Source organism: Danio rerio, chromosome 4 (assembly GCF_052040795.2).
Source record: "Danio rerio strain M-AB ecotype USA chromosome 4, GRCz13ab, whole genome shotgun sequence".
Lineage (NCBI taxonomy): Eukaryota > Metazoa > Chordata > Actinopteri > Cypriniformes > Danionidae > Danio > Danio rerio.
This window is the reverse complement of record NC_141024.2, coordinates 59777188-59803918: the sequence shown is the minus strand read 5'-3', so window position 1 is coordinate 59803918 and position 26731 is coordinate 59777188. Positions and strand designations below refer to the sequence as shown.

Genomic DNA, 26731 nt, shown 5'->3' with positions numbered 1-26731 from the left:
GTAGTAGGCCTAGTAAAGCAGCTACAACTCTGCACAGTTAAAAAACGTGGCAGAATTATAGGCTATATGTCATATATGGCATATTATATACATAATTTTTGATATATTTTGAAATGTGTGTTGCATGTACATGACATATTTCATTCCTCTGCGTACCACTAGAAGGAAGCCTGCGTACCACTAGTGGTACACAGATCTCAGTTTGAGATCCACTGTCCTAAGAGATGAAAGGCAGGTCTTGTTCATGTAATATGCTTTAGGCTATCAAGTTGGTATTGGCATTAACAGCTATACCTGTTAACAGGTTTCTTATATGTAAAACGACCCTATTCAGTAAAAGATCAGGCAGCTATTAATAAAGATGACCGCACACAATGATGAGCCATTTATTTACATGAATATGTGACACAGATATTTAAATGTCATTGTTGCAAACAAGTTACAGGAGTAAGTACAGTTGTTGTTTTATGTGATGTTCACCACTGTGATTACACCATAGTGAAACAGAAGTCTGAGAAATGCTGTAGTTGGTGTAGGTAGAGCAGGTTAATCACATTAAAAGTTCTGCTTTGTGAAGTTATGAAAATGAACTCTTGTCATTGCATTACCCTGTATAAACTGCCTGTACAATAAATTACCTTGTGATGTAATTATTTTGTGATTATAAATATTTAGATGCATGACATATTTAAAAAAAATGGACAGTATGTGATAGCTTTACTGTGTTAAAAGCAAAAGCTTTTGTCACAGGGTATCTTATATATGCTTTTGTGAATGTCTATGCATATGTATGCACAAACACAAATGATAAATAGAGGGAAAAACATCTTTGTTACCTATCAGGTGAATAAGAGGCTTTCGAGAAAGCTGAGCTGCTCACACATGTTCTGTTCAACTAAAAGACGAAGGAAAGAAAACAAAATTGGCACAGAAACAAGCTACATTTTGATTGTTAAAATCTATAGAGACTTTTGGAAAGAAATAATTGACCTATTAAGAGTGTGTTGACTGTCTCACAGATGCCAGTAATAAGCTGCATGTGCTTTAAGAGAAATAAAGGACTCTAAACTCACACAAAACTCTGAGAAGCTTCTAAAAAAACAACACACAACTCTTGCATTACCTTTTAACCAGGCTTGGAAAAGATAAATTGAAATGTGTTTCAAATCAAAGTACCTCAACATAAATGTATGTTGAGGTAGTTAATGTACATAAATGTACATTAACTACAAAATGCAGCAGCCAAAATAAAAACTACAAAATTAACTACAAAATGCAGCAGCCAAAATAAAAACGCTTCAATCAATAGTATTATAAAACAACAGCAACAAAACAAATGGTGATGGCTAAAGTCAACTCATTTTCCCAATACATCATTATTTCTATGTAAAACTATGATTTGTAAAGCTGCTGGACTTCCCATCCCCCACTGTATGTGTCTTGAGTCTTCACTGCTCATTTGCGTCTTTATACCAGAATTAAAGGGGGCCAATTGAGTCTTATCCAATCACATTCCAGATCCAGTAGCTCAGCAGGGTGATATCTTTATATTCTGAGTTCCTAAGAGAATCTTCATTGGCTTATTTCGCCAAGTAAAGAGAACAACTTTGGAGGACAAACTACTATTGTAGATTCCTACATTGGGATTATTACCAACAACAACCTACAAAGAAAAACCGACTGAGGCCATTTTTTCATCCCACTTCTTCATTGAAGACTGAAAAGGTGAGTTGCACATTCTGAATTTACACTCAAATAATATCTGAATGCTAACATTATAAAATGTAAAATCTAAACATGCGTGGATGCATTGTTCAACGCTGTCTTAAGTTCTTCAGTCATTTTTAAAAGCTTCTTTTTTGTTTATGGGAACTTTTTTGTTTTTTGTTTATTTGGTTATAAATATTGTTTTTATCCTGACAAATGGACTGTAATAAATAAGCCCAAATAAGCTACAACATATTATATAGGTTGGAACCTGGCTGGCAATTTTGGAGAATTTGATGTTTTCCCATTCAAACATACAAAGAGGTGGCAACATCAGTGAATGCAAGTGAATGTGGGTTAAAGTTATGGATGAAGAAATGCAATCGTTTAAAGAAAATGCAACCACTTATCAACCTACCTGAAGGCCAAGATCTAGCCCAGATAGCAGGCAGTAATCGGCCCGAGCTCGGCTGCCCTCCGGCGCCTCCGGCTCCGACTCGGCATCGGCGAGTGTTATCCGGGCCGAGTGCGGCCCGCAGCTCGCTCGCGCACATGCGGTTGTGATGCGGCTGTAAAGCACTGGCCCGATTCCGGTCAACCATATCCTGGCCGCTTCTGGCAAGGATTCGGCTGATGGCAACCGATTGAGTTCTTATTTTATCTAGTAATCTGTTAGCTCCACGTTTAATGATAATTTGAGAAAATATTCATGGTACGATAGCAAAAAAAAAAAAAAAAGAATATTTAGTGTGGATGGTCGCAATGTTTAGACGCAAACAAAACAATATTATTTATAAATAGATTATACATGTCATCTAGAGAAAAACTATGTAAAATTCGCTTATTTTTGAGATAGCACGCTCCTGTGCTGACTGTTTTTTTTTTTAAAGAAGTTGGTTTCATAATAAACACATGCGTAACTCCTGACCCAAACTCCAATCCAGACGGTGGCGGTAATGCTCCAAAAAGCTGGTTGTCAACCACCATGGCACGAAGATCACAAGAAGAAAAGTTTGGTTTTTCAAAGACTCACGTGGAGTCCGGTCAGAAAGGTAAGCTTTTTACTGCTTGTGTTCTGTATAATTAGCGAATTTAGAGCTTAAAACATTTCCACGGTGTTTGGTTGTAACAGCGTTTAGTAATTTAAAACAGTTTGATACGAAATGTAACTTGCTTTAAGAAACACGACTGGAGCTAATGTATGCTAACGCTAACAGTTACAAACACGTCTGAAAGTTCCTTTTCCTTTTACACAATGTTAGATTGTAACGTGTGTAGTAACTGAAAACTATTTTAATTATTTTAAAGAAACATGAAACGAATTTGTGTGTATGCTAACTTTGCGTTAAAGAAAGTTTCTGTAGACGAATCCATTAACTAACTTGGCAAAACGTGTTTTTTTTCTGATTTAACATTATAAAGTACCGTGGATGTTGAAAAATCATTGTACAGGCGTATACTTATCCAACAGTATTAATTCTGTGATTATGTGTAAATAAAAACTAATCGTTTTGGATTAATAAAATATTATTGTTTATCTTGTTTATGCAGTTAGTCACGAAAATGATCGAAACTCGACTGTTTACTATTCTCTTTAAATTATCCAAGAGAAATATATTACTATGCACTTTAATTCATATGTGTTAGCCTATGTGAATCAATTATATCTTTTGTTCAAGCTGTAATGGTCAGTTAATGTAAAACTGAACGTCTTAAAGCAGATTTTGATGTTTTTTTTTGTTTTTTATGTTATTGACAGTGATAAATTCTGATTTAAATGAATGGGTAACAATATTTGTTGGTTAAGTTTCATTGTTCTTGTTTAACAAAGGTTAGTGAGATCATTTTGCAGCACATCACGACCAAAGCAGTCAATGGCACACTCTTTTGAACGTGAATAGGCATGTTATAGTTGTGTGCTAAAAGTCCATTATAAGCTGTAAACTGCTGATACATTTTCAACATAGATTGAGCTTTTCAGACATTACATTACTAATTGCTTCACAAACAGCTGAAATGGTTTATTGTTATTGGCTATCATCATCAAACATTTTTCACAATGGTAGGTTAATCTTCATGGGTACAGAATAATGCATGTGCTTGACCATCTTACAAATCTATGTCTCAGATTCATAAGGCTGTCACTCTGCATGAATCTCTAAATAAATCTTGTGCAACCTTCTGTGTACTGATTATTTACACTATAGGTATTATATGCATTAATTAACTTTGATAGTATTTCAGGATTTGAACTTTTCTTTACGGGAGGTTAACAACAATGTGATGTTTTATTATAGATGCATATGAGGAAGCTCGACTCAAACATCCATACGCAACTGTGATTTCTGACTGGTAGACAGATGAGGATGATGATCGCCTGTCATACATCTAAAGACAGAACAGGTTTGTTTGCAATTATTTTAAACACATACTGTCAACATTATGTCATTGATCTATTACAGCCTGTGAGTTTTGCCCTGGCATTATACTAAAGTGATGTTTTGTTTTGTAAATGTATCTGATTAAAGGACAGTATAGACACATCTATACCATGATGAAGAAAAATTACTTGGAACAAAGAGGCTGGATAAAAGGCAGGTATGAAGATTTCAGAAATCAAGGCAGCACCACAAGTACCATCAATGACTATGGCAGAAATCTTAAGACCACCATCAAGATGCACAGATACTGTACATTCCAGTACACCAGGCGTGTCCAAACTACGGCCCGCGAGGCTTTTTATAAATATCAATAGAATCTGGGCCGCTATACACAAATGAACGTAATTCAATAAATAACCACCGGGTGTCGCTATTACATGCATTCAATTAAGCAGCAGTTCTTGTTATGATCTATCTATCTATCTATCTGTCTGTCTGTCTGTCTGTCTGTCTGTCTGTCTACACACAGTTGAAGTCTGAATTATTAGCCCCTCATTGATTTATTTCTTCTTTTTTAAATATTTCCCAAATGATGTTTAACAGAGCAAGAACATTTTTACAGTATGTCTGATAATATTTTTTCTTTTGGAGAAAGACTTGTTTTATTTCGGCTAGAATAAAAAGCGGTTTAAATTTTTTTATGAACCATTTTAAGGTCAAAATTATTAGCCCCTTAAGTCTTCAGAACAAACCATTGTTATAAAATAACTTGCCTAATTACCTTAACTTGACTAGTTAACTTAATTAACCTAGTTAAGCCTTTAAATGTCACTTTAAGCTGTATAGAAGTGTCTTGAAAAATATCTAGTCAAATATTATTTACTGTCATCATGGCAAAGATAAAATAAATCAGTTATTAGAAATGAGTTACTAAAACTAATATGTTTAGAAATGTGTGGAAAAAATGTTTAACTCTCCGTTAAACAGAAATTGGGGAAATATATATATATATACATATACATGTGTCTGTGTGATGTATGTAAAATTTGGCCCGCGACAACGTTTGTTTTTTTGCATCTGGCCCTCGGCCCAAAAAGTTTGGACACTCCTGCGGTACACCTATGAACATTTACAGTCTTTGTTCTAGTGCAGTTTGAGATCAAGACAGAACTTATTGCATCTCGTGATGTCTTTGTAAGAATTGAAGACATCAGTAAATTTGTTAAGGTTTAATGCAGCTAGACAGTAAAGATCAACTAGAGAATATCAGCAGTGTCTAACCCACTGTTGTATTTACAGAAGTTGTATGAGAATAAGCTACAGGTTGATTTATACTAATCTGTTATTTTTCTTTTTTAGCACGACTGACTGAAGTTTTAAAATCATGCAACGTCATAAAGCAGCAGCTGGTCCTGATTCTCACAAAACCAAAACAGACGTGATGAAATTCCAGATGTAAACACATTTGACCGTCCTTTGGCCAATTTGATTTGGAAAAGCTTGAAAATCAACTAAAGGAGCAGCCTGAACAAATGAAGAAACTGGTAAGTTCAAGCTCTTGCTAATTTCAAAGTGTTTTAAGTTTATTTGTTCTTTTTTATTGTTTTTTTTGCTTCGTAGGTAGCCTACTTTTTTCCTAATTTTTTATTTTTTTTTACATTAGTACTTGTTCACTACTAATTATCTGTTTATCTTTTAATCACAGATGGAGTGAGGACAAATGTCCATACCACGCCACTGATAAAGAAGTGGAAAAATGCATTACAAGGTAGCTACAACTTGCCCCTGACAGTGATGGAGGAAGAAAGAAGAGAGAGCTAATGTGTCAAATGTCTACATCACTATTTTGTTTTATTTTTTAAACAACATTTTAAGTGTATTAGGATGTTCCCTGATACTTGAACAATTTGTTTCTTTCATTTGCATTTATATATATATATGTATATATATATGTGTGTGTGTGTGTGTGTGTGTGTGTGTGTATATATGTATGGTATGTATGTGTGTGCGCCAAATTCTAAAGAAACATCTTGATACATTTTTAATAAACGTAATACAAATAAAATTATAAATAAAAAATTGCACAAGACATGTATATATATGAAATGCATAATCATCTCACTCATGTCTTGCTGTTTGTGCAATTGATTTTGTTCAAGTTTATTTAAAAAAAAAGTTTGACTTTATACTTCTGCAATTTTATATATATATATATATATATATATATATATATATATATATATATATATATATATATATATATATATATGTTTGTTTGTTTATTATTATTTTAATGTTTTATTAAAAATGTTTCAAGATGTTTCTTCAGAATTCTGCAGTACTTTTTACAAGTTTGACTTGTACTATTTTACGGATTGTCATTGGTATTTTTAAGATGTTTCTTGCTATATCTTAAATTGGTTTCTATATTTAGGTTTATATAAAATTTAGCTGTTTTTTTACAAATTTTTAATTCAAGTCTATTGGGAAAACAGGGTTGTTTTAAAAAACATCTGTGTTTGTGTGTAATTTTTAGAGTTTTTGTTTAAATCTTTCTGTGTCTTTATTGTGTTGTTTTATTGTTGTTTTTATATTGATATTCTTGTGCACTACAAAATTGTTTATAAAATTTTAGTACTATTTTTTTCATGCAATCAATAAACGTTTAACATTTATTTATTTTGTCATTTGTCTGATTATTTTCGTTACAGAATATGTATGCAGTTTGCACTTTATTCAAAGGTTAAACGCAGTGCTTACACTTTGTGTTTACATTATAGCCTGTGTTTGCTGTTATATAAATTCAAATGGTTGTAATACCATATATCAAGTACCAATGTAATACCAAAAGGTTTTATAAGGTGTATAAATACGGAGTCGCGCCAGCTCCGGGCTGCAGCGCACATTACCCTCGCGCCGATTCCGGCGCGGATGCGCAGCGTCGGCTCGCTTACGGCCGCCGCATCTGGCCCGCTTGATTCGGGCCGGAATCGGGCAGTGAGTCCACAGGCATCCGGCCCGAGTCCGGCAGCCGAAGTTGGGCCGAGGGGTTAGTCTCCGGCAGGCGACAATCTAGCCGGAACTGGCCCGAGTGTATTTTGCTATCTGGGCATGTTGAATATTGGGTGAAGCCATGACGTTAATTCAACATACAGACCATGATAAAAAAAATCTCAACGTTGATTTGTACAAGGATTTCTGTAACTTTTTTCAACCATTTATCATTCAACATTGTTTCAACATTAAAGCAACAACTGACGTATTTTCAACCACATTTCAACGTTGAAGCCTTGTCATATGCAGGCTGTTTTTCAACCGTTCTACATTAAACGTTCTATCAACATTATTTCAACGTTCAAAACACATCTGACCTTATTTCAACCATATTTCAACGTTGAAGGTCGGTCGTGTGCCGGCTGGGTTTACATGTGAAGCTCTTTCCACACTGCGCACATGCAAATGGCTTCTCTCCGGTGTGAACTATCATGTGGTGTTTGAGTGTGCTTTTATATGGGAAACTTTTACCACACTCTGTGCATGTGTAAGGTTTCTCTCCAGTGTGAATCCTCATGTGGAGGTCAAGATTTTGTTTTTGAGCAAAACTTTTTCCACACTGTGTGCAAACAAAAGTTCTTCCTCCATTGTGAGTTCTCATGTGGACTTCAAGGTTGCTATTTTGATTATAACTTTTTCCACACTGAGGGCAAGAGTAAGGCTTCTCCCCAGTGTGAATTCTCATGTGCACTGTTAAGTTTCCTGTAGTTTGAAAGCTTTTCCCACACTGTTGGCATGTGTATGGCCTCTCTCCTGTGTGAATTCTCATGTGCACTGTTAAGTTTCCTGTTTTATGGAAGCTTTTCCCACACTGTTGGCATGTGTACGGCCTTTCTCCAGTGTGAATTCTCATGTGCACTGTTAGGTTTCTTGTATTATAGAAGCTCTTTCCACACTGTTTGCAAGTATAAGCTTTCTCCCTAGTGTGATCTCTTATGTGAACATTAAGCTTTGGCTTCTGACTGAAACTTTTTCCACATTGTTTACAGCTGAAATTACACCTAGGTTTGGATTTCCGAGGTCTTCCACGTGACAAAGTCTTTTTCGTCAGTGTGGGTTTTTCATCAGTCGTCATGTCTTGCTGTATCTCTTCCATTTCATTCTGTTGATGAGTCTTTTCTTTCAGCAACATCAGGTCTTAAAAAAAAAAGAAGAAGTTAACTTTAGTATGAAGACTCAAAGCGATAAGCATGAAATGGATGTTTCACCCACAAATATAAATGACCATACCATTTACTCTCTCATTTGCTTTTAAACAATTCCTTTCTTCTGGAACACAAAGAAAGCTAACATTTGTTTTCACAATATCTTCTTTTGTGTTCAACAGAATCAACAAACCCCATAAAGGTTAAAAACCACAAGAGGTACAGTAAATGGTGAGGCTATTTTCATTTCTGTTTCATAAATATCTTTAAAGGGTTCCTATTATGAACCTTTATTATTATTATTTTTTTTTTTTTAAAGAAAAACTTATTAATATTATTATTTTTTATTTTTTATGAAAATAAATCTTTGGTGTTCCCAGAATGTGTCTGAGGTTTTATCTCAAAATCAGATCATATTCCTTTGAGAATATTTAATTTTGGTGGTCTGGAGGAAAACCAAGCTCTTTTTGCGCCTGTGGCTTTAAATGCAATTGATCAAATGCACTCGCTCTGGATTACTCGTGTTAAATTCCCTCATGTGTATCTTCCACATGATTTAAACATTTTAAACTTGCTTGGAAAACCCGATTGGAGCAAATCCTGCATGTTCATAGCAAGTGCGCATAATTTACTCTTCTATTTGTGAGTTTGCATTATTGTATATAACTTATGCAAATATTTCCTAGTACTGAGTTGAAGCTGGTTTAAAACATATGCTGGATAAGTTGGTAGTTCATTCAGCTGTGGCGACCCTTGATGAATAAAGAGACTAAGCCAAAGAAGCTTAGCTGAAGACCTACGTCGTGACATTTTATATACCTGCCAAGATGCAGAAATGCCATCTCAAAAGGTTACCTGCTGTTTGTCCAATCAGGGACAGTGGCATCTTAAATATACAAATAATAATGTTAACCCAGGGTTTGCCAATGTGAAACGTCTGTTAATGAAAACCCAGGATTATTTTATAACCCCTAGGGGCTTAAATAGGTTCTATAACAGTAAGTAGTTGCCATGGTAGCACACAACATAATCAATGCATCTGTGCTCAACCTTCAGGGTTTCATGACAGTAACGTGCACAAGCAAGTTATCTGGATTATTTTGACTGAACTCAGATTAGTTACATCAAATGATTTTCGAATTTCTGTTATGGAACCAATTTAAGTGTGGACGATTAGTTCGGCTCACTGAAGCCAGGTTTTCAACTTTAATCTCCACTTTTCTAAACCACTTTCATGAAACAGCCCCTGATCTCACATGCTATTGTTTTAGTGCTTCAGTTGCCTATTGGAGAAATGACCAGGAATAACGGTAGAAAACGGTCACACTACTTGCTCTACAAACAAGTGTATTCATGTTTATTCATACAAAGAAAAATAAGAAAATAAGAAAATATGACTTTGCAACATCAAGCAGCATTAGGCATGGGCAGTATAAGATTCTGACGTATGATAACCTTGAATAAAAATATCATGCTTTCACAGTATTGTGATTACTGCTCTAAAATATATTCTTTTAAATGTCTAGGTATAAAACAAACACTTTTTTTCCCCTTTAAGCACAAAATATTTTCTTTTGAGAAATATTTATTTATTATATTTTGGAGCAGTAATCATGTCAGGCTAAATCATTCAAATGAATCATTGACATCTGTTGTTTTCATTAGTTTCAAAAACAGATTGCTTTACGATTTGAAATGACATCTTTAGATATCTTTTCTGATGGAGATACTCTCTTAAAATGTAAAAAAAAAAAAAAAAAAAAAAAAAAAACACTTGCATCCAGTTGAAGACAGAATTCAGAAGGGGCTAATAATTCTATCCTTAAAATGGTGTTTAAAAAAAACTGCTTTTATTCTAGCCAAAATAAAAAAAATAAGACTTTCTCCAGAAGAAATAAAAATATTATCATACCAATCGTGAAAATTTCCTTACTCTGTTAAAAACAATTTGGCAAATATTTAAAAAAGAAAAAAAAATCAATGGGGGTGTGGGCTAATAATTCTGACTTAAATTTTGGCGGTTTTAAAACCTTGACTTTTCCAAACCAGGCTACACCATGAAAGGAGTTATCATCCCTTGCGTAAGCAGCATAACAATGATTTTAGGATCTAAAAATGATTTCTTTAAAAAAGTGTCAAACACAAAAATTCAATGGCTGCGCCTGCTGGTACACAAAGAATATGGTCAATACTGACGAACTTCACACTCAAATGTTTGCATATCATCAGCATGCTGTAATCCATTTCTTAAGCAGAAAAGGTCATTTTTAGACTGGTTTGTTGGCCAGTTGTAGTCAGTGCAATGCTAAACGTTTTAGTTCCACTATAATTTGTTCCTTTTGTCTCACGTCGTCCCACAACAACATAAATATAGTTTAGATTACTGTACAATGTTTTATAATAATTTATTATTTTAGTATTTATTTAATTCTGCATATTTAAAATTGGGGGCATCCATATGACACACTTTTAACACAATAGCTGGTAATTAAGTATTAAGAGTATAATAATGATGTAATTCTAACTCAGATACTTTCTGTGAGAACTAGTAACATCTACTAAAATCAAGTTTAACCCAGAAAGAAGTTGAGAAAAAAGGGAATTGTGATCAATGTGACATATGCAAATGAAAAGTACTAAGCCAACACTATCACTGTAATAGCAGATATCTTCTTAGGAATACTGTAGGTCAAATATCGTCAGCTCAGTTAAACTTTTTTTATATAGCGCCAGTGCTCAAGGATGCTTAGAAGAACAAGAAAAGCAAAATGAACAAAACAATTAAAATGTCCTGTTTAAAATAAACAGAAACAAAATAACTTCTATTCAACACTTGCTTCAACAGTTTCTTTATATGAAAGTAATAACAAAAAGAAATCAAAGTAAGTCTGAGCAAGAAACAATAGCCACAAATGACCTGATTACAACTAGTATTCCATTTCTTATAGTGATGTATTGTTAGAATGGAATGACATTATGCTATTTAATAAATTAAACCTTCGGTAATACAATTATTACACACTTTTCTGTTACTTTTTAAAATCTTTATATTGTCAGCTCAGTTAAACCTTTTATTCATTTATTGTTTTTATTTATTTTATATAGCGCCAGTGCTCATGTACGCTTTACAAACAGTAAAAGAGCAAGAAAAGCAATAACATTAAGAAGATAGAGAAAATGGGAAACTAATAACACATGAAATAATGACAAAAGTCATGAGAACAAGTGACGAAAGAAACTCATTCCTGTCTTTCAATGAGTGCTTATGTGCATTTAGGAGAACTAGGCAGCACACTCAGGGCTGCAAGAATGGATTTAATTTAGTATTCTTATTATTAAAATATATCTGAATGAGGATCAGATTTGGTGTTTGAGAAAGAAAATCAACCTGTTTGTTCCTGCAGATCTTCCTGCTTGACTGTGAATGTTTCTTCAATCTTCACATCTTCACTCTCCTCTTTAATAAACGCCATCTTTATAACAGTGTGGAGATCAGTCGCTTCAGCAGGAAATTTTCCTCTGCTTTTGGACACTTTATCCTGTTTAAAATGAATAAAACAAAAAAAAAAAATGTCCTGTTTAAAATTAATAAAACAATAAACAGAAACAAAATAACTTCTCTTTAACACTTTCTTTATATGAGAGTAATTAACAAAAAAATCAGGTAAAATAGTAAGTCTGAGCAAGAAACAATAGCCACAAATGACCTGATTAAAACTAGTACTCAATTTCTCATATACAGTGATGTTTACTTTGAACAGAATGACATTATGCCTATTTAATAAATTTAACCTTCATTAAAACACTTATTACACACTTTACTGTAACTTTATTCAAACTTTATTCAGGTATGTTCTTAATTGTTTTGTTTGTTTGTTTTTTATTTTATTGTCCGCTTACAGCAATGTGTAGAACTTTTTTTTGCACAAGACAAATTTCCTCTTGTGGACAAATGAAGTTTATCCTATCTTTATTCAAATAATAGTCCTCATCACTGTGATTAAGATAGAACAACGTTGTATAAAAGGTTAAAATAATATTGTTAACAGCAGGTACATCATTTATCGTTGAATGAAAAACCTGAAACTTTAATCAATCAGTTTTTTATCTGTGCAAAAGCTTTGACACAAACCTTTCTCCAGTTGAATCACAGTGCGGTAGCGGCACAGTCTTATGACATCACACACCACACCAAAATAAAAGTCTTTTTTGTTTTGCTTAGTCATGACTTATTGAAACATTTCTCACACCTTTTCTTTTCGATTTTACCTCATAACATTCTGGCTTTTCTATGAAATGTCACACTCTATTGGTGCATGTAAATATGCTGCTTTTTACATCCATGTCATGAACAATCAGATTTTCTTTGCATTAACACTCTTACACTAGTCATGTTAGCAGTTGGAGAAAAGACTTATCATAGTTCTCTTTGGCAACATACATTGTTTTTGCAAAAACCCATTTACCCACTAGACCTTTGCCTTCAGGTAGGTTGGTGAGAGCAAAAGTTGCATTCTTTTAACAATTGCATTTCTTCTTCCATAGCTTTAACCTATTCACTTGCATTTACTGATGTAACCACGTCTTTGTATCTTTGTGGTACATTACAAACAAGTCAATAACAATAATCTATGTTGATCACATCACCTTCAAAACCACAAGCATAATCGCTTAAATAAGCTCGCAGGATTCTAACTTCTGGTTTATCTTCCACCGGTTTGTCTAAAATGAGCTCTTCCTTGGCACTTTGTGGGCTCAACTCTGGGTCTAATTTCACAGACACTCCAGGACTTCCTGATCTCAAAATCCTCCTCTACAACTGGAATCTTTGATTCAGAATTTTTATCAGATACAAACTGAACAAGTCTGTGTTTCTGTACTTTTTTCATGTATGCTGGACTAAATACAACGTTGAACAGTGCATCCACGCATGTATAGATTTTACATTTTATAATGTTAGCATTCAGATATTATTTGAGTGTAAATTCAGCATGTGCAACTTACGTTTCCAGTCCTCAATGAAGAAGTGGGATGAAAAAATGGTCTCAGGGGGCTTTTCTTTGTAGGTATTTGGTAATAATCGCAATGTAGAAGTCAACAATCGTAGTTTGTCCTCAAAAGTTGTTCTCTTTTAGCTAAATAAGCTAATGAAGCCTCTGTTAGGAACCTGGAATATATAGATACAACCCTGCTGAGCTACTGGATCTGGAATGTGATTGGATAAGACTCAATTGGCCCCCATTAATGCTGGTATAAAGATGCAAATGAGCAGTGGCGAGCAGTGAAGACTCAAGACACATTACATTGGGGGATGGGAAGTTCAGCAGCTTTACAAACCAGTTTTACAGAGAAATAATGATGTATTGGGAAAATAAGTTGAATTTAGCCATCATCATTTGTTTTGTTGCTATTGCTTTATAGGACTATTGACTATTGAAGCTTATTTTTCAGTTTGGCTGCTGCATTTTGTAGTTAATGTTGATACACTTATGTTGAGGTACTTTGATATGAAACACATTTCAATTATTTTTTTCCCAAGCCTGGTTAAAAGGTAATGCAAGAGTTGTGTGTTGTTTTTGTAGAAGCTTCTCAGAGTTGCTTGGTTGAAGTCTTTGTGTACTTGGTGAAGACTCAAACCACACTGATGTCTCAATACACACAACTACATTCACTTATATAACAGTTATGTGAGTCTTATACTATTATACTGTTATATATTATCATTCGTTAAAAGAAACAATTTCTGAACTTCAGATTGAGGTTTTATTTGTGTAAAGGTCAGTCAATACATTGACATGACATTGACATGTTTTAGTTATTTATTTATCACTGAACTTGTTCTTTATGTGAGTTTAGAGTCCTTTATTTCTCTTAAAGCACATGCAGCTCATTACTGGTTTCTGTAAGACTGTCAACACACTCTTAACAGATCAATTATTTCTTCCAAAAGTCTCTATAGATTGTAACAATTAAAATGTAGCTGGTTTCTGTGCCAATTTTGTTTTCTTTTCTTCGTTTTTAGGTTGAAAAGAACATGTGTGAGCAGCTCAGCTCTCTCGAAAGCCTCTTATTCACCTGGTATGTAACAAAGATGTTTTTCGCTCTAATTATTCCTTGTGTTTGTGCATACATATGCATAGACATTCACAAAAGCATATATAAGATACTCTGTGACAAAACTTTTTCCTTTTAACACAGTAAAGCGATCACATACTGTCCATTTTTTTATCTATCATGCATCTAAATATTTATAATCACAAAATAATTATATAACAAGTTAATTTATTGTATAGGCAGTGTATACAGAGTAATTCAATGACAAGAGTTCACTTTCATATCTACACAATGCAGAACTTTTAATGTGATTAACCTGCTCCACCTACACCAGGGGTCGGCAACCCAAAATGTTGAAAGAGCCATACTGGACCAAAAAAAAACAAAAACAAATATGTCTGGAGCCGCAAAAAATTAAAAGCCTTATATAAGCCTTATAATGAAGGCAACACATGCTGTATGTATTTATATTAGCTATATTAGCCTACTATAAAAATGATTTAGTTGGCTACAAATACATACTGAGCCTTCATGGTTAAATGTTTTTTTTTCCCTGCAGTGCATCCTGTAGAGAATGACGCACCACGTGACTACTCTGTTGTACGATGCCGTCTCAAGTTTAACTTAATTACAATATTAATGCATTATGTTTAATGTTCGAGTTTAACTTCATTACAATATCGATGAATTATGTTTAATGTTCAAGTTTAACTTCATTACAATATTAATGCATCATATTTTGCTTTGATGAAATTAAAGAAATGCAGTAAAGAAATCAGATTTTTGATGTTTTTTTATTTTGAGAATTCCAAAAAACAACATCAAAATGAACGTGCATAACGTGCCCCTTACAGGGAATGTGCTCAACAAGGAAGGGTCAATCTCCAGGGGTGTGTGACAAGGAAAGACAGTCTCGTTTTTTCCTTTCGGCGCTCGCAAAATCTGCTCCCAAATGCAGTTTGCATATCAACGATCGCACCTTGTAAATAATCATCGTTGAGTGAGTGATCGTGATGGGCTTCTTTGAATTCTCTAAGGGAGGGAAAATGAGAAAGCGTGCCCCGCTGTACATCTTTGGCAAAGACAGCTTACGCTCCATGGCGCATCACACAGCCGCCGGATTGTTTACAACAGCCACCTGCCTATTCCGTGTGTCGCAGGCTATGACGCAAATCTTCGTTGACAGAAATGTTGAAAATAAATATTCTACACACTTTTACAGCATTAGAAAACGTTAGGATTGTTTGTCCTCCTATAGAAACCATATTAAAACAAAAATATATTTACCTCCCCCATCTTTTTCCGTTTTCAAACATTTTTGGAAAAAGCTCCAGGGAGCCACTGGGGCAGCGCTAAAGAGCCGCATGCGGCTCTAGAGCCGCGGGTTGCCGACCCCTGACCTACACCAACTACAGCATTTCTCAGACTTCTGTTTCACTATGGTGTAATTACAGTGGTGAACATCACATAAAACAACAACTGCACTTACTCCTGTAACTTGTTTGCAACAATGAATTTTAAATATCTGTGTCACATATTCATTTAATTAAATGGTTCATCATCATGTGCAGTCATCTTTATTAATAGCTGCCTAATAGGCCAGACCATTAACTGAATAGGATCGTTTTACATATATGAAACCTGTTAACAGGTATAGCTGTTCATGCCAATATCAACTTGATAGCCTAAAGCAAATTATATGAACAGGACCTGCCTTACATCTCTTAAGACAAATAATCAAAGGTGTCTATAACAATACATGCTTGATTGCCCAGATCATTACAATCGCTTTATCTGAATGGTGCCTTTTCACACATTTAAATGCAACAACCATTTGTAAGCATAGTTCTTCACCAATATCAGTTTAATACCTCAAATAATTATACATGACGGCATCACAGTGGTGCAGTGGGTAGCTGGTTCGAGCCTCAGATGGATCAGTTGGCATTTCTGTGTGGAGTTTGCATGTTCTCCCCGTGTTCGCATAAGTTTCTTCTGGATTCTCAGGTTTCCCCAAAGTCCATAGACATGCGGTGTGTGTGAATGAGTGTGTATGCATGCTTCCCAGTAACGGGTTGCAGCTGGAAGGGCATCTGCTGTGTAAAGTATGTGCTGGATAAGTTAGCGGTTTATTCCACTATGGTGATAATTATTACTATGGTAATAAAGGGACTGAGCCGTAAATGAATGGATATATGAGTAATATCATCCCACGAGTATCAGTGCTATCAGTTTTTGTATTTCTATTTGTTGTAATGACCTGTTGTTATTGCAATGAAAAACATAAAATAAAAATAAATATATAAATAAATAAATGTGGCTGTATAATAGCAGTGGTGGAATGCGTGTGCTATAGTGTACACTAGGCACTCGAGAATGATTGTCCCTCTACCTGTTTTTTCAATCTCCTGAGAACTCTGCTCATCTTCAGAACGCAAATGAAAACACTTTAAAAGAAATCAGAGAGCTCCTTCATCAGTCATAGACAGCAAGAGATCGGAGATGCTCAAAGTCCAGAAAAGGAACCAAAAACGATGTCAAAACACATGACTTTTGTGGTTCAATTGTAATCGAGCTCCAAGAACATTTTGTGTGCAAGAAAATGTGGAAAAAAGCAGCCATGTTCAAAGTAGGAACTGTTGAACCATATAGTGTTTTTTTGTAGTTTTTTGCCCATGTATTCTCTTTATTTGCATTCAGCAGCAGAAACTCAAACAGATTTGGAACTAGTAGAAGATGAGTAAATGACAGAATTGTATTTTTTTTGTGAACTACACCTTTAATGCTTCTGTAAGTAAAGGTAAATTAAATTTTACTGAAGATATTGCTAAAGAATGGCAGGAAACATGGAACACAGATAATAAGTGACGACAATTCATGTGGAAAAAAAGAAACCCTATATAGGCCTATAAAGTTGTAGAAATAGAAAAGAAGAGGTCATAATTATGAGGATGAGAATTGTACTCAGATATTAAGAAGTAATGTTGTTGTAGACATACAAGTCATCATAAAGTGGATTAAAAAAGTTAAGAAAATGTTTGGATTAAAGGTTTGTGTGAGAGAGAGAGCAGATATAGTGTAAAGTGAAAACCATGGGAGTAATGTATCAATAGGAAAGTGTCAAAAAAGCTTTAAAAAAAGACTTTTATTTTGGCGTGGCGCATGACGTCATCAGGCAGCGCCGCTTCACCGCTGTGATTCAACTGGTCAAAGGTTTGTTTGAAAACGTTTACACAGATATAAACCAATTTAAAGTTAAAGTTCTAAAGTTTTAAGTTTTTTATATGGTGCTAAATTATATTCCTGCTTTTGGAAATATTATTTTAACCCTTTATACAACGTAGTACTATTTTATTCTGAGTAACTGATGGCTATTGTTTGAATAAAGTAACAGGAATGTGTGTAATAAGTGTTTTAAAGAAACATTTTACCTGATTTATTTTTGTTAATTACTCCCATAAAAAACATTGAAGCAAGTGTTGAAAAGAAGTTATTTTGTTTCTGTTCATTGTTTTGTTCATTTTAAACAGGATAAAGTGTCACAGAGAAAAACTCCTGCTGAAGCGACTGATCTCTACACTGTTATAAAGATGGCGTTTATTAAAGAGGAGAGTGAAGATATGAAGATTGAAGAGACATTCACAGTCAATCAGGAAGATCTGCAGGAACAAACAGGTTGGTTTTCATTCTTAAATACCAACGCAGTCATTTGATCCTCATTCAGATATATTTTAATAATAAGAATACTAAATTAAATCCATCTTGCAGCCCTGAGTGTGCTGCCTAGTTCTCCTAAATGCACATAAACACTGATTGAAAAACAGGAATGAGTTTCTTTTGTCACTTTTCTTATTGGTTTTGTCATTCTTTTTATGTATTATTAGTCTCCCATTTTCTCTACCTTCTTAAGGTTATCAGAATCAGAAAGAGCTTTATTGCTTTTCTTTTTCTCCTGCTGTTGGTAAGCGTCCTTGAGCGCTGGCGCTATATACAATAAACAAAAACAGTAAATTAAAAAAAGTTCAACTGAGCTGACGATGTTTGACCTACAGCAGGGGCGGACTGGCCATCTGGCAATTCTGGCAAATGCCAGAAGGGCCGGACCATTTTTTAAATGTGGGCCGGTCAGGTTTTTTTTTTTTTTTTTTTAATATGTATTGTTTTTACATGCTTTTACAAGCTTTTATCTCTTACAAGATGTGATATTATGATGATATAATAACAATAATAATAATAATTAGAACAATAATAATAATAATAAATGTTGCGCATTTGGTCCAATCGGCGACGGCCGGCTGGTTTCGAGAGGGGCCGACCCAATCTGAGGTTACGCGGCCGTAATCAAAATCTAGCAAGAATGTAAAACAAACAATAAGTGCCACACAAGCTAATTGTCAGAGATGTGCCGTAAAAAGAAAAGGCGGTGCCGAAAAGCTCAGAGAAAGAGCGCAAAAGGGCTCTAAAATCAGACGCTGCCAAATGCATATTACTAAAATATTCTCGAACATTCGGCTGCTGCATCGGAGGACAGTAGCGCGGTAGAGGAGGTAAGAAAACAGAAAATGTACGTCTAAGTCATTATACTAAAACATACCAAGTAAATGTCTCGCCATTCACGCTACTTCTGACAGTTTGTGACAGTGCATTAAACACAGTGACTACATTGTGTTTAACAGTTGTCAGCTTAGTGTAGAACTCCCCCACATTTTAATAGGTCATTATCAGCAGATAACGTGATTTCTGGTATACAGACTGCTGTATGCTACTAGGAATATATTCTAACATGCAAAAGAACCTAAAGCTATAGCCACAGTACTGTATGCATTTGTTGTGAACTCTGAATACATAGCTAGACTTTAAACTAATACATTAAATACATGCATAGGTTACAGTACATAATCATCTCATTGTCAGGGAAAATGAGATTAAATCTATCCAGAATTATTTTGACTCTTTATTCTTTCCACAAAGTTTCCAACAAGTACTGAGTATGCAAGTGCTAGCAATCACTTTGGGTATCCTTGTGGGTTGGTGTGGTCTACAACAAATTAAAATAAACAAATTAAGGAATCAGAAAAAATAATAATACAAATAAAGATCCTAAAACACTTCCATGTACAATCAACAAGGGGTATGAGATCCCTGGTTGCTAGAAACACTTCAAAATAGAAGCTCATGTGAGCCATTTTAACACTGTGGCTCTATTTAAAAATAAATTAACCCTATGATAGGAGCCTGTGAATGTGTATCACACACAGACACACACACACACACACACACACACACACACACAAATGGAGATGCAGCACTAGCAACACTTCAGCATGATTTCACAAATAACTATATATCATGAAGGATTAAAAATGTACAAATCTGCTGGTACACACAAATATTGCTGCTTTTTTCAGTTCTGCTTTATATTCTATTCATTTCGGTGCTACTGTTATTACTTAATTGTATTAATTTGTATACAGGGTTTCCGCAGGGTCTTAAAAAGTCTTAAATTAAAAAAATATATATATATTAGGCCTTAAAAAGTTCACTGAAATATTGTGTTGTATGTCTTAAATCATTTTAAACTGTTCTTAATTTCCCTCTATCCAAGTTAAGCTACCCAATCTGGCCAAATCATTTTTTTTTTATTGCAAAGAGATTCAGTTTATAACAGCTGTTACATTATTTTCAGCAAATTCTCCAAATTAAATTCCCTAATCATGGAAGGAAAAATAAAGCAACACATCCCTTTACATTATCTTCAATTAATACAAAAACTATTTACTAAAGTTACCAGACCATTAGAAAAAATCCTTTGTGTTTAGCCCTGTATAAGTCTAAAATTGTATTTATAATGGTCTTAAAAGGGTCTTGAAATGTTTTAAATTTGATTTGAATAAACCTGCAGAAACCCTGGTATTCAAATGTTCAGAGCAGTCAGTAAGAAAACATTTTGCTGCAATCTTTACATCCTATACTGTGTTTATTAACTAGGGTGTTGCCAATACCAGTGCTGTGAGAAAGGATGCTACGGTAGGCCTAGCAGAGACAGGGAGAAGTGTGGTAGAGGTAGAAAAAAAAAACATTACACACTGTACTTTAGGTTTGTAGTTAACTTTACAGTAGAGGTGAACACATGACAAAAAAATTGTAGTTAAGTCTACATAGTTACATTTGAACTTAACTGTAGAATAGGCCATAATTGTTAATATTTATTCTTTAGGTCACCTGTAATTGTTTCATAAGCACATATTTATTAAAAACTAGAATGAGTCAAGCCTAGCAAAAGCAGTGATTCAAATAATGATGACAAAGTGATTGCAGAGACCAGCAAGAAGCATGGACACAATAAGAGTCAGGCAAGAGTGAGGAACAAGTATAATCTCAGACAGCCATACAGACATATTAAAATTGCAGAGTTACAGAGTTAAAATGGATGAGAAGATGTAGAATCAGACAATGTGTTTACTGTCAACATAGAAACAAGGAGAAGCCAACATAGTCTATGGACCGTGGCAATAAAGAACAACACTTCAGAGAATGACAAGTATAGTTATTTGTGAATAAACATATGCTGAATGTAGTGCTGCATGACCATTTGTGTTTAAAGGTGTGTGTGTGTGTGTGTGATACACATTCACAGGTTACTCCTATCATAAATAGCAGACAAATGGTACACAGACAGCACACAGACTTTAAATTATTTTAATTTAGTTTTACTGTATGTATGAATTTGTTATAAACGGGTTGTTTTTCTTCCAGTCACATACATTAAATGTTTAAATATCTATTACATATATGGTACTGCTAATATTATTTCACTATCTGTACACCAATATAAGTAGTGAATGTGCATGTCTGTCAGTGGGGCTGTGTCGGTGTGGTCATGTGGGCTGGTGTGGCTACAGTGCCAGGGCTGAATTTTTGTCCCAGTCCGCCCCTGACTGTCCCTGATTAGACAAACAGCAGGTAACCTTTTTTGATGGCATTTCTGCATCTTGTCAGGTATATAAAATGTCATCATGTAGGTCTTCAGCTAAGCCTCATGCACAAAGGCAAGAATAAAAAGACAAAAGTACAAGTGAATGAAAACAAGTTGCAAAGTATGTCATCTTGCTATGTCCTCATTACTCCAGTTTACAGCAAACGTGGCATTAAGCATTTGCATAAGTTCATTCATTAATTTTCCTTTGGCTCAACTGGGCCGAAAAAGGAAAAAGTTGAAGAGAAATTGCTAGTTCCCTTCAAAACCCAGGCAGTGTTTCCTCTAGGATTTTTTCCAGCTGTAGCGGCAGGCCTTTTTAGACAGATCTACCAACTACCTGTGGTGTTATTTCAATGACAAATGTCGTGACCCCAGTATTAGAAGTCGAGATCGCATTTATGTAATAGCCTACAGCATGCAGATCTCTTTGCTTGTATATTTATGAATGTCTCTAATAGACCTACAGAGCGATATTAATGCGTCCTGAAGTGAAGTGAAACGGCTATAGATCGTGTTAACTGGCCTTACACATCATACACCTGTCAGTCAGTCTGTCAGCACTTATTCTTAACGGGGTAAACAAATAATACACAGCACTACTACGATTACAGAGAAGTTGGCGCTGTTATAATTCACTCGTGTTTGAATATGTTTTGGTGCGATTATTACCGGCTATTAAAAAAAAATAAAATGTTTTGAAAGAGAAACTGTAATGTAGCCGTGGCGGGATGAATTTTGTTGTGGTGCCCCACTATGGAAGAATAAATGTAGCGGAAACCATGCCAGGTTAACAAATATATACATTTTCTACCCCATTAAAGGCTTCTTTCTCATCATGTAGTTAATAACAAAAGATATATGTATTTTTGGCTGTGAGACATAGTTTGGACAAAGTTGTCTGTGATTGTGCTTTTGTAAAGTCATGCAGTGTGAAACTCCCTGTCGCTGATCCATCTTGCAGTGTAGACAAACCAGTGCCAAAACATTAACTCAGATAGTCATGTAGTGTGAAAAACATCCGTAACACGAATATTTTGAAAATCATGCAGTCTGAACTCAGCATTATATGCAATGTAAAACATGTTTCCTTAGATTATCATATTATTGACTACACTGGATATACACAAACATGTCATCCCTTCTGCATGCCCATTCTTGGCTTTCCTGTTCATTCCTTGACCTACAACACACACATACTTCAAGACAATAATGTTTTGGTAAGATTACCACACTCAAAATCAATTTACGTGTTAGTGATAATAGTGCATTCACATTAAGTGTTCTTAAGAACAAGTTTTGGGAAAATGTACTACAATACATTACTAATAGATTTTTTATATATTAACTTATTTTAAACTTAGGATTAGTATGTAAACAGTGTACTAAAAATCAACTAATGTTTAAAGCATTTAAAGCACACTTTTGAAAAACACACTAATAAAACTTTTTTTTTCTGTAGTGTACTTTATTGTAGTACACTAAAAATTTATTTAAGTATTACTGGTATTTAAAATACTTTTGTCAAGTGACTAAAGTCCTACTGAAGTATAAACATACTTATTTAGTATATTTATAGTGTAAAACCATCAAACTTTTATTTAACACAAAAAATAACAATGTACTAAAAATGTATTTGCGGGTATTTAAGTGTATTTTAATTGCATTTAATTATTATTTTTTTCACCTGGGATGTCATCTCGCCATCTCATCACTCCAGTTTACAGCAAACGTGGCATTAAGCATTTGCACAAGTTCATTCATTCATTTTCCTTCGGCTTAGTCCCTTTATTCATCAGGGGTCACCACAGTGGAATGAACCACCAACTTATCAAGCATATGTTTTAAACAGTGGATACCTGTCCAGTTGCAAACCAGTACTGGGAAACATTTGCATAAGTTATTTACAATAATGCAAACTCACTAATATAAGCTGAATTATCCGCACTTGCTATGAACATGCAGGATTTGTGTCAATCGGGTCTTCTAAGAAAGTTATAAATGTTTAAATCCAGTGGAAGATACACATAAGGGAACACAACAGGAGTAATCTAGAGCGAGTGCATTTGATCATTTGCATTTAAAGCCACAGGCACAAAAACAGCTTGGTTTTCCTCTGACCCCCAAAATGAAATATTCTGCAAGGTACATGATCTGATTTTGAGCCGAAACCTCAGACACATTCTGGGAACACCAAAGACTTATTTTACATATTGTATAAAAAGGTTCATAATAGAAACCCTTTAAAGGGATAGTTGCTGAGTCACGCAAAAATGAAAATAGCCTTATCATTTACTCTCCCTTAATGAGTTATCCCTTGATTCTGTTGAACACAAAAGAAGATATGCAGGCTTTCTTTGTGTTTTAAAAGAAAGGAAATGTTTAAAACCACATGACGGAGAGTAAATGGTAAGGTCATTTTTATTTGTGGGTGAAACATCCATTTCATGCTTATCGCTTTGTGGCTTCATACTAAAGTTCACTTTTTTGTTGTTTTTTAAGATCTGATGGTCCTGAAAGAAGAGACACATCAATGGAATGAAATGGAAGAGAAACACCAAGACATAACGACTGATGAAAAACCCACACTGACTAAAATGACTTCATCATGCAGAAGACCTCGGAAATCCAAATCTAAGTTTAATTTCAGCAGTAAACAGAGTAGAAAGAGTTTCAGTCAAAAGCCAAAGCTTGATGTTCACATGAGAGTTCACAAAGGGGAGAAAACTTGCACCTGCAAACAGTGTGGGAAAAGCTTCTATAAAACATCAAGTTTAACAATGCACATGAGAATTCACACTGGGGAGAAGCCTTACACCTGCAAACAGTGTGGAAAAAGCTTCTGTAATACAACAAACTTGACAATGCACATGAGAATACACACTGGGGAGAAGCCTTACACCTGTGAACAGTGTGGAAAGAGTTTTTGTCAAAAAGAAAACTTTAAAACCCACATGAGAATTCACACTGGAGAGAGGCCGTACACATGCCAACAGTGTGGAAAAAGCTTCCGTCATGCAGGAAACTTTACAGTGCACATGAGAACTCACACTGGAGAGAGGCTATACACATGCCAACAGTGTGGAAAAGGCTTCTATCATGCAGGAAACCTTGCAGTGCACATGAAAGTTCACACTGGAGAGAAACCTTACACATGCACAGAGTGTGGTAAAAGTTTCACATATAAAAGCACACTCAAACACCACATGAGAACTCACACCGGAGAGAAGCTGTTTGCATGTGCTCAGTGTGGAAAGAGCTTCACAACCAAATCTAGCCTCATGAACCACATGAATGGTCACACTGGAACCATAGTGTTCACATGTGATCAGTGTGGAATTAAACTCACACGCAAAGACTACATTAGGCGACACATGAAGACCCACTCAAGAGAGAATCGTTTTAGATGCAGTGAGTGTGGAAAGGGCTTTACCCATAAAAGAAGTCTCAGCGCTCACATGAAGCTTCACAATGAAGAGCAGAGTCCTGAAAAATGAGGCCTTGTCCACAGAAACACGTGTATATTCAAAACGGCAGCTTGTTCATGTAGTTTGGCTGTTCATTCAAATGAAGTTTATTTTTTAAACTACTTTTGAGAGGATCACATGCTTATGATTGTCCACGGCTGGTCCTGCATTAGCTAACCCATGATTCACCAATCAGATGATTCCAATCTCACTATAAATAACCAGAGTTTTTTTTACCTCAGTTATTGGTTACATGCAGGGCCGGATCAAGCTGAACTGCCGCTCTAGGCAGAGGACAGTCACGCCGCCCTAAACCCCAATCTAAACTGGGGTTTAACAACCAGCTCTAAACTGGTTTAAATCATATCTGGATTGTAGACAGCAATGTGTTCAAATTAACGGTGTAAAGTCAACACTTCAAAAATGCAAATTAGGTGTACAACAAGGCTCAATTTTGGGACCTTTGCTTTTCTGTTTGTATATAAATGATCTACCTGAAAGTTGCAAGGAGGTTGGTTGTCAAATGTATGCTGATGATACAATTATTTATGTAACAGCAGAAAATTCACAGAAGGCTGCAGAAGTGTTAACTAACCAACTGGTCTTTATTTCCCACTGGCTGAAGGACAACTGTCTAACTCTAAATTACAACAAAACAGTTTCAATGTGTTTTTCCTCAAAAAACAGAGCACTAGATGCTTTTAAAATCCAAATTGACCAAAAGGAAATTAAGGAAGTGAGTGAATTTAAATACCTAGGTGTCATCATAGACTCGAGGCTTAAGTTTGATGCCCACATCAAGAAAATGTCTAAGGCCATTAAGACAAATTTAAACTGTTTTCGTATGATAAGACCATATATATCTCTTAAAGCAGCGCAAATGTTTGTGCATGCTATGATATTTTCACGTATGTCTTATTGTGCAATAATCTGGGGTCAAGCAACCCAGTCAGTTGTTAAGCCTGTAATGTCTCTTTACAAACAAACTTTAAAGTAATGGATCAGAAACCAATAAGATGGCACCATTGTCAAATTCTTAAAAAATATAATTTGTTAAGTTTTGATAGTTTTTTAAAGTTTTCGTTTTTAAAAAACATGTTTAAGTGTATACATGGTCTTGCTCCTAAAGTAGTTTGTGAGTTAATAAATAAATTCAGTAGTGATGGGGCAAAGACTAGAGGGGCAGTAAGTGGGAATTGTAGAATCCGCAGATGCAGAACCGCTGTGGGTCAGTCATCCTTTTCAGTAAAAGGTTCTCATCTATGGAATGCCATGCCTGTTCATTTAAAGTTACAATCAGAACTCCCAGTTTTTTCTGTAAAGCTGAAAGAATGGTTGAAATCTTTACAGCAATGTGAACATTAAGCATTATTCTTTCAGGTTGGTCCCATTTACATTTCTCTTTATCCATATGGACTTGCATCTTATGTTTATGGCTCTGTAAATATTGTACATGTTTGCTGTATTGTGTTTTATTCTTGCCGGTTTTCTTTATTTATTTATTTTAATTTTTTTTTATGTAAAGCCTAACCAGGGACGAGGGCTGCCAATTAGCTTTATGCTATATGCCTTATGTACACAACATCGGTTATCTTTGTATAACAATGTCAAGTGTATTGTCCCTGTAAAATAAACAAGCAAATAAAAAAAAGTGAAATCGAAAGTGACCGGTTATGAAAATGAAGCGAGGTATCGTGGATCTCTCGTGGATTTCATACAGTTCATACAGACACAGCCTAATAAAAACCAAGGTTTTTTAAACACTTTTTCCAGCACCTATTTTTATTTTCAAGACTGACACGCAATGTATTGAACACCTGAAATGTATTCTCAGCAACCTATTAAAGCATTGCATAGGAACCATCTATTGATTTATTAAAGAAAACATTAATAAGATATAATAATTAGTTAATAATATATTTATAATTAAGAATATAATAAACCAAA

General features: G+C 34.8%; 4 protein-coding genes and 1 long non-coding RNA gene across 7 annotated transcripts in view; 3 read left to right on the top strand and 2 right to left on the bottom strand.

Annotated features, from left to right (window-relative positions):
- Positions 1–26731, top strand: part of LOC137491106 (uncharacterized) — a 421384-nt gene that overhangs the window by 285964 nt on the left and 108689 nt on the right. The window lies entirely within an intron of this gene.
- Positions 1–26731, bottom strand: part of LOC141381800 (uncharacterized) — an 887475-nt gene that overhangs the window by 829922 nt on the left and 30822 nt on the right. The window lies entirely within an intron of this gene.
- LOC141381957 (uncharacterized) lies at positions 1575–26644 on the top strand. The gene is made up of 5 exons (XM_088650598.1): positions 1575–1725; positions 8470–8518; positions 14310–17554; positions 17872–18016; positions 23820–26644. Exons 4-5 carry the CDS (start codon positions 17932–17934, stop codon positions 24812–24814), a joined length of 1080 nt encoding a protein of 359 aa, XP_088506724.1. The 5' UTR covers positions 1575–1725; positions 8470–8518; positions 14310–17554; positions 17872–17931; the 3' UTR covers positions 24815–26644.
- Positions 6541–13436, bottom strand: LOC137491117 (uncharacterized). 2 transcript variants are annotated; one of them, XM_087250504.2, is made up of 3 exons: positions 12420–13436; positions 11676–11826; positions 6541–8279 (listed from the first exon to the last, which is right to left on the bottom strand). In XM_087250504.2, the coding sequence occupies exons 2-3, from the start codon at positions 11758–11760 to the stop codon at positions 7477–7479; spliced, it is 888 nt and encodes a 295-aa protein (XP_087106630.1). In that variant the 5' UTR covers positions 11761–11826; positions 12420–13436; the 3' UTR covers positions 6541–7476. The 2 variants fall into 2 exon arrangements, with proteins under 2 accessions (XP_087106630.1, XP_087106629.1); XM_087250503.1 differs by having other exon boundaries at positions 13292–13436.
- LOC148682278 (uncharacterized) lies at positions 18039–22844 on the top strand. The gene is made up of 2 exons (XR_015943059.1): positions 18039–20649; positions 20979–22844. It is a non-coding gene; the product is annotated as an uncharacterized LOC148682278 (long non-coding RNA).

What these genes read in the sequence shown, in the direction of transcription:
- LOC137491117 (XM_087250504.2), bottom strand. Translation starts at nt 11,760, where the DNA reads ATGGCGTTTATTAAAGAGGAGAGTGAAGATGTGAAGATTGAAGAAACA. An exon ending in AGATCTGCAGGAACAAACAG is followed by an intron (nt 8,280 to 11,675) that starts GTTGATTTTCTT and finishes TTTTTTTTTAAG; the next exon opens with ACCTGATGTTGCTGAAAGAA.
- LOC141381957 (XM_088650598.1), top strand. Translation starts at nt 17,932, where the DNA reads ATGGCGTTTATTAAAGAGGAGAGTGAAGATATGAAGATTGAAGAGACA. An exon ending in AGATCTGCAGGAACAAACAG is followed by an intron (nt 18,017 to 23,819) that starts GTTGGTTTTCAT and finishes TTGTTTTTTAAG; the next exon opens with ATCTGATGGTCCTGAAAGAA.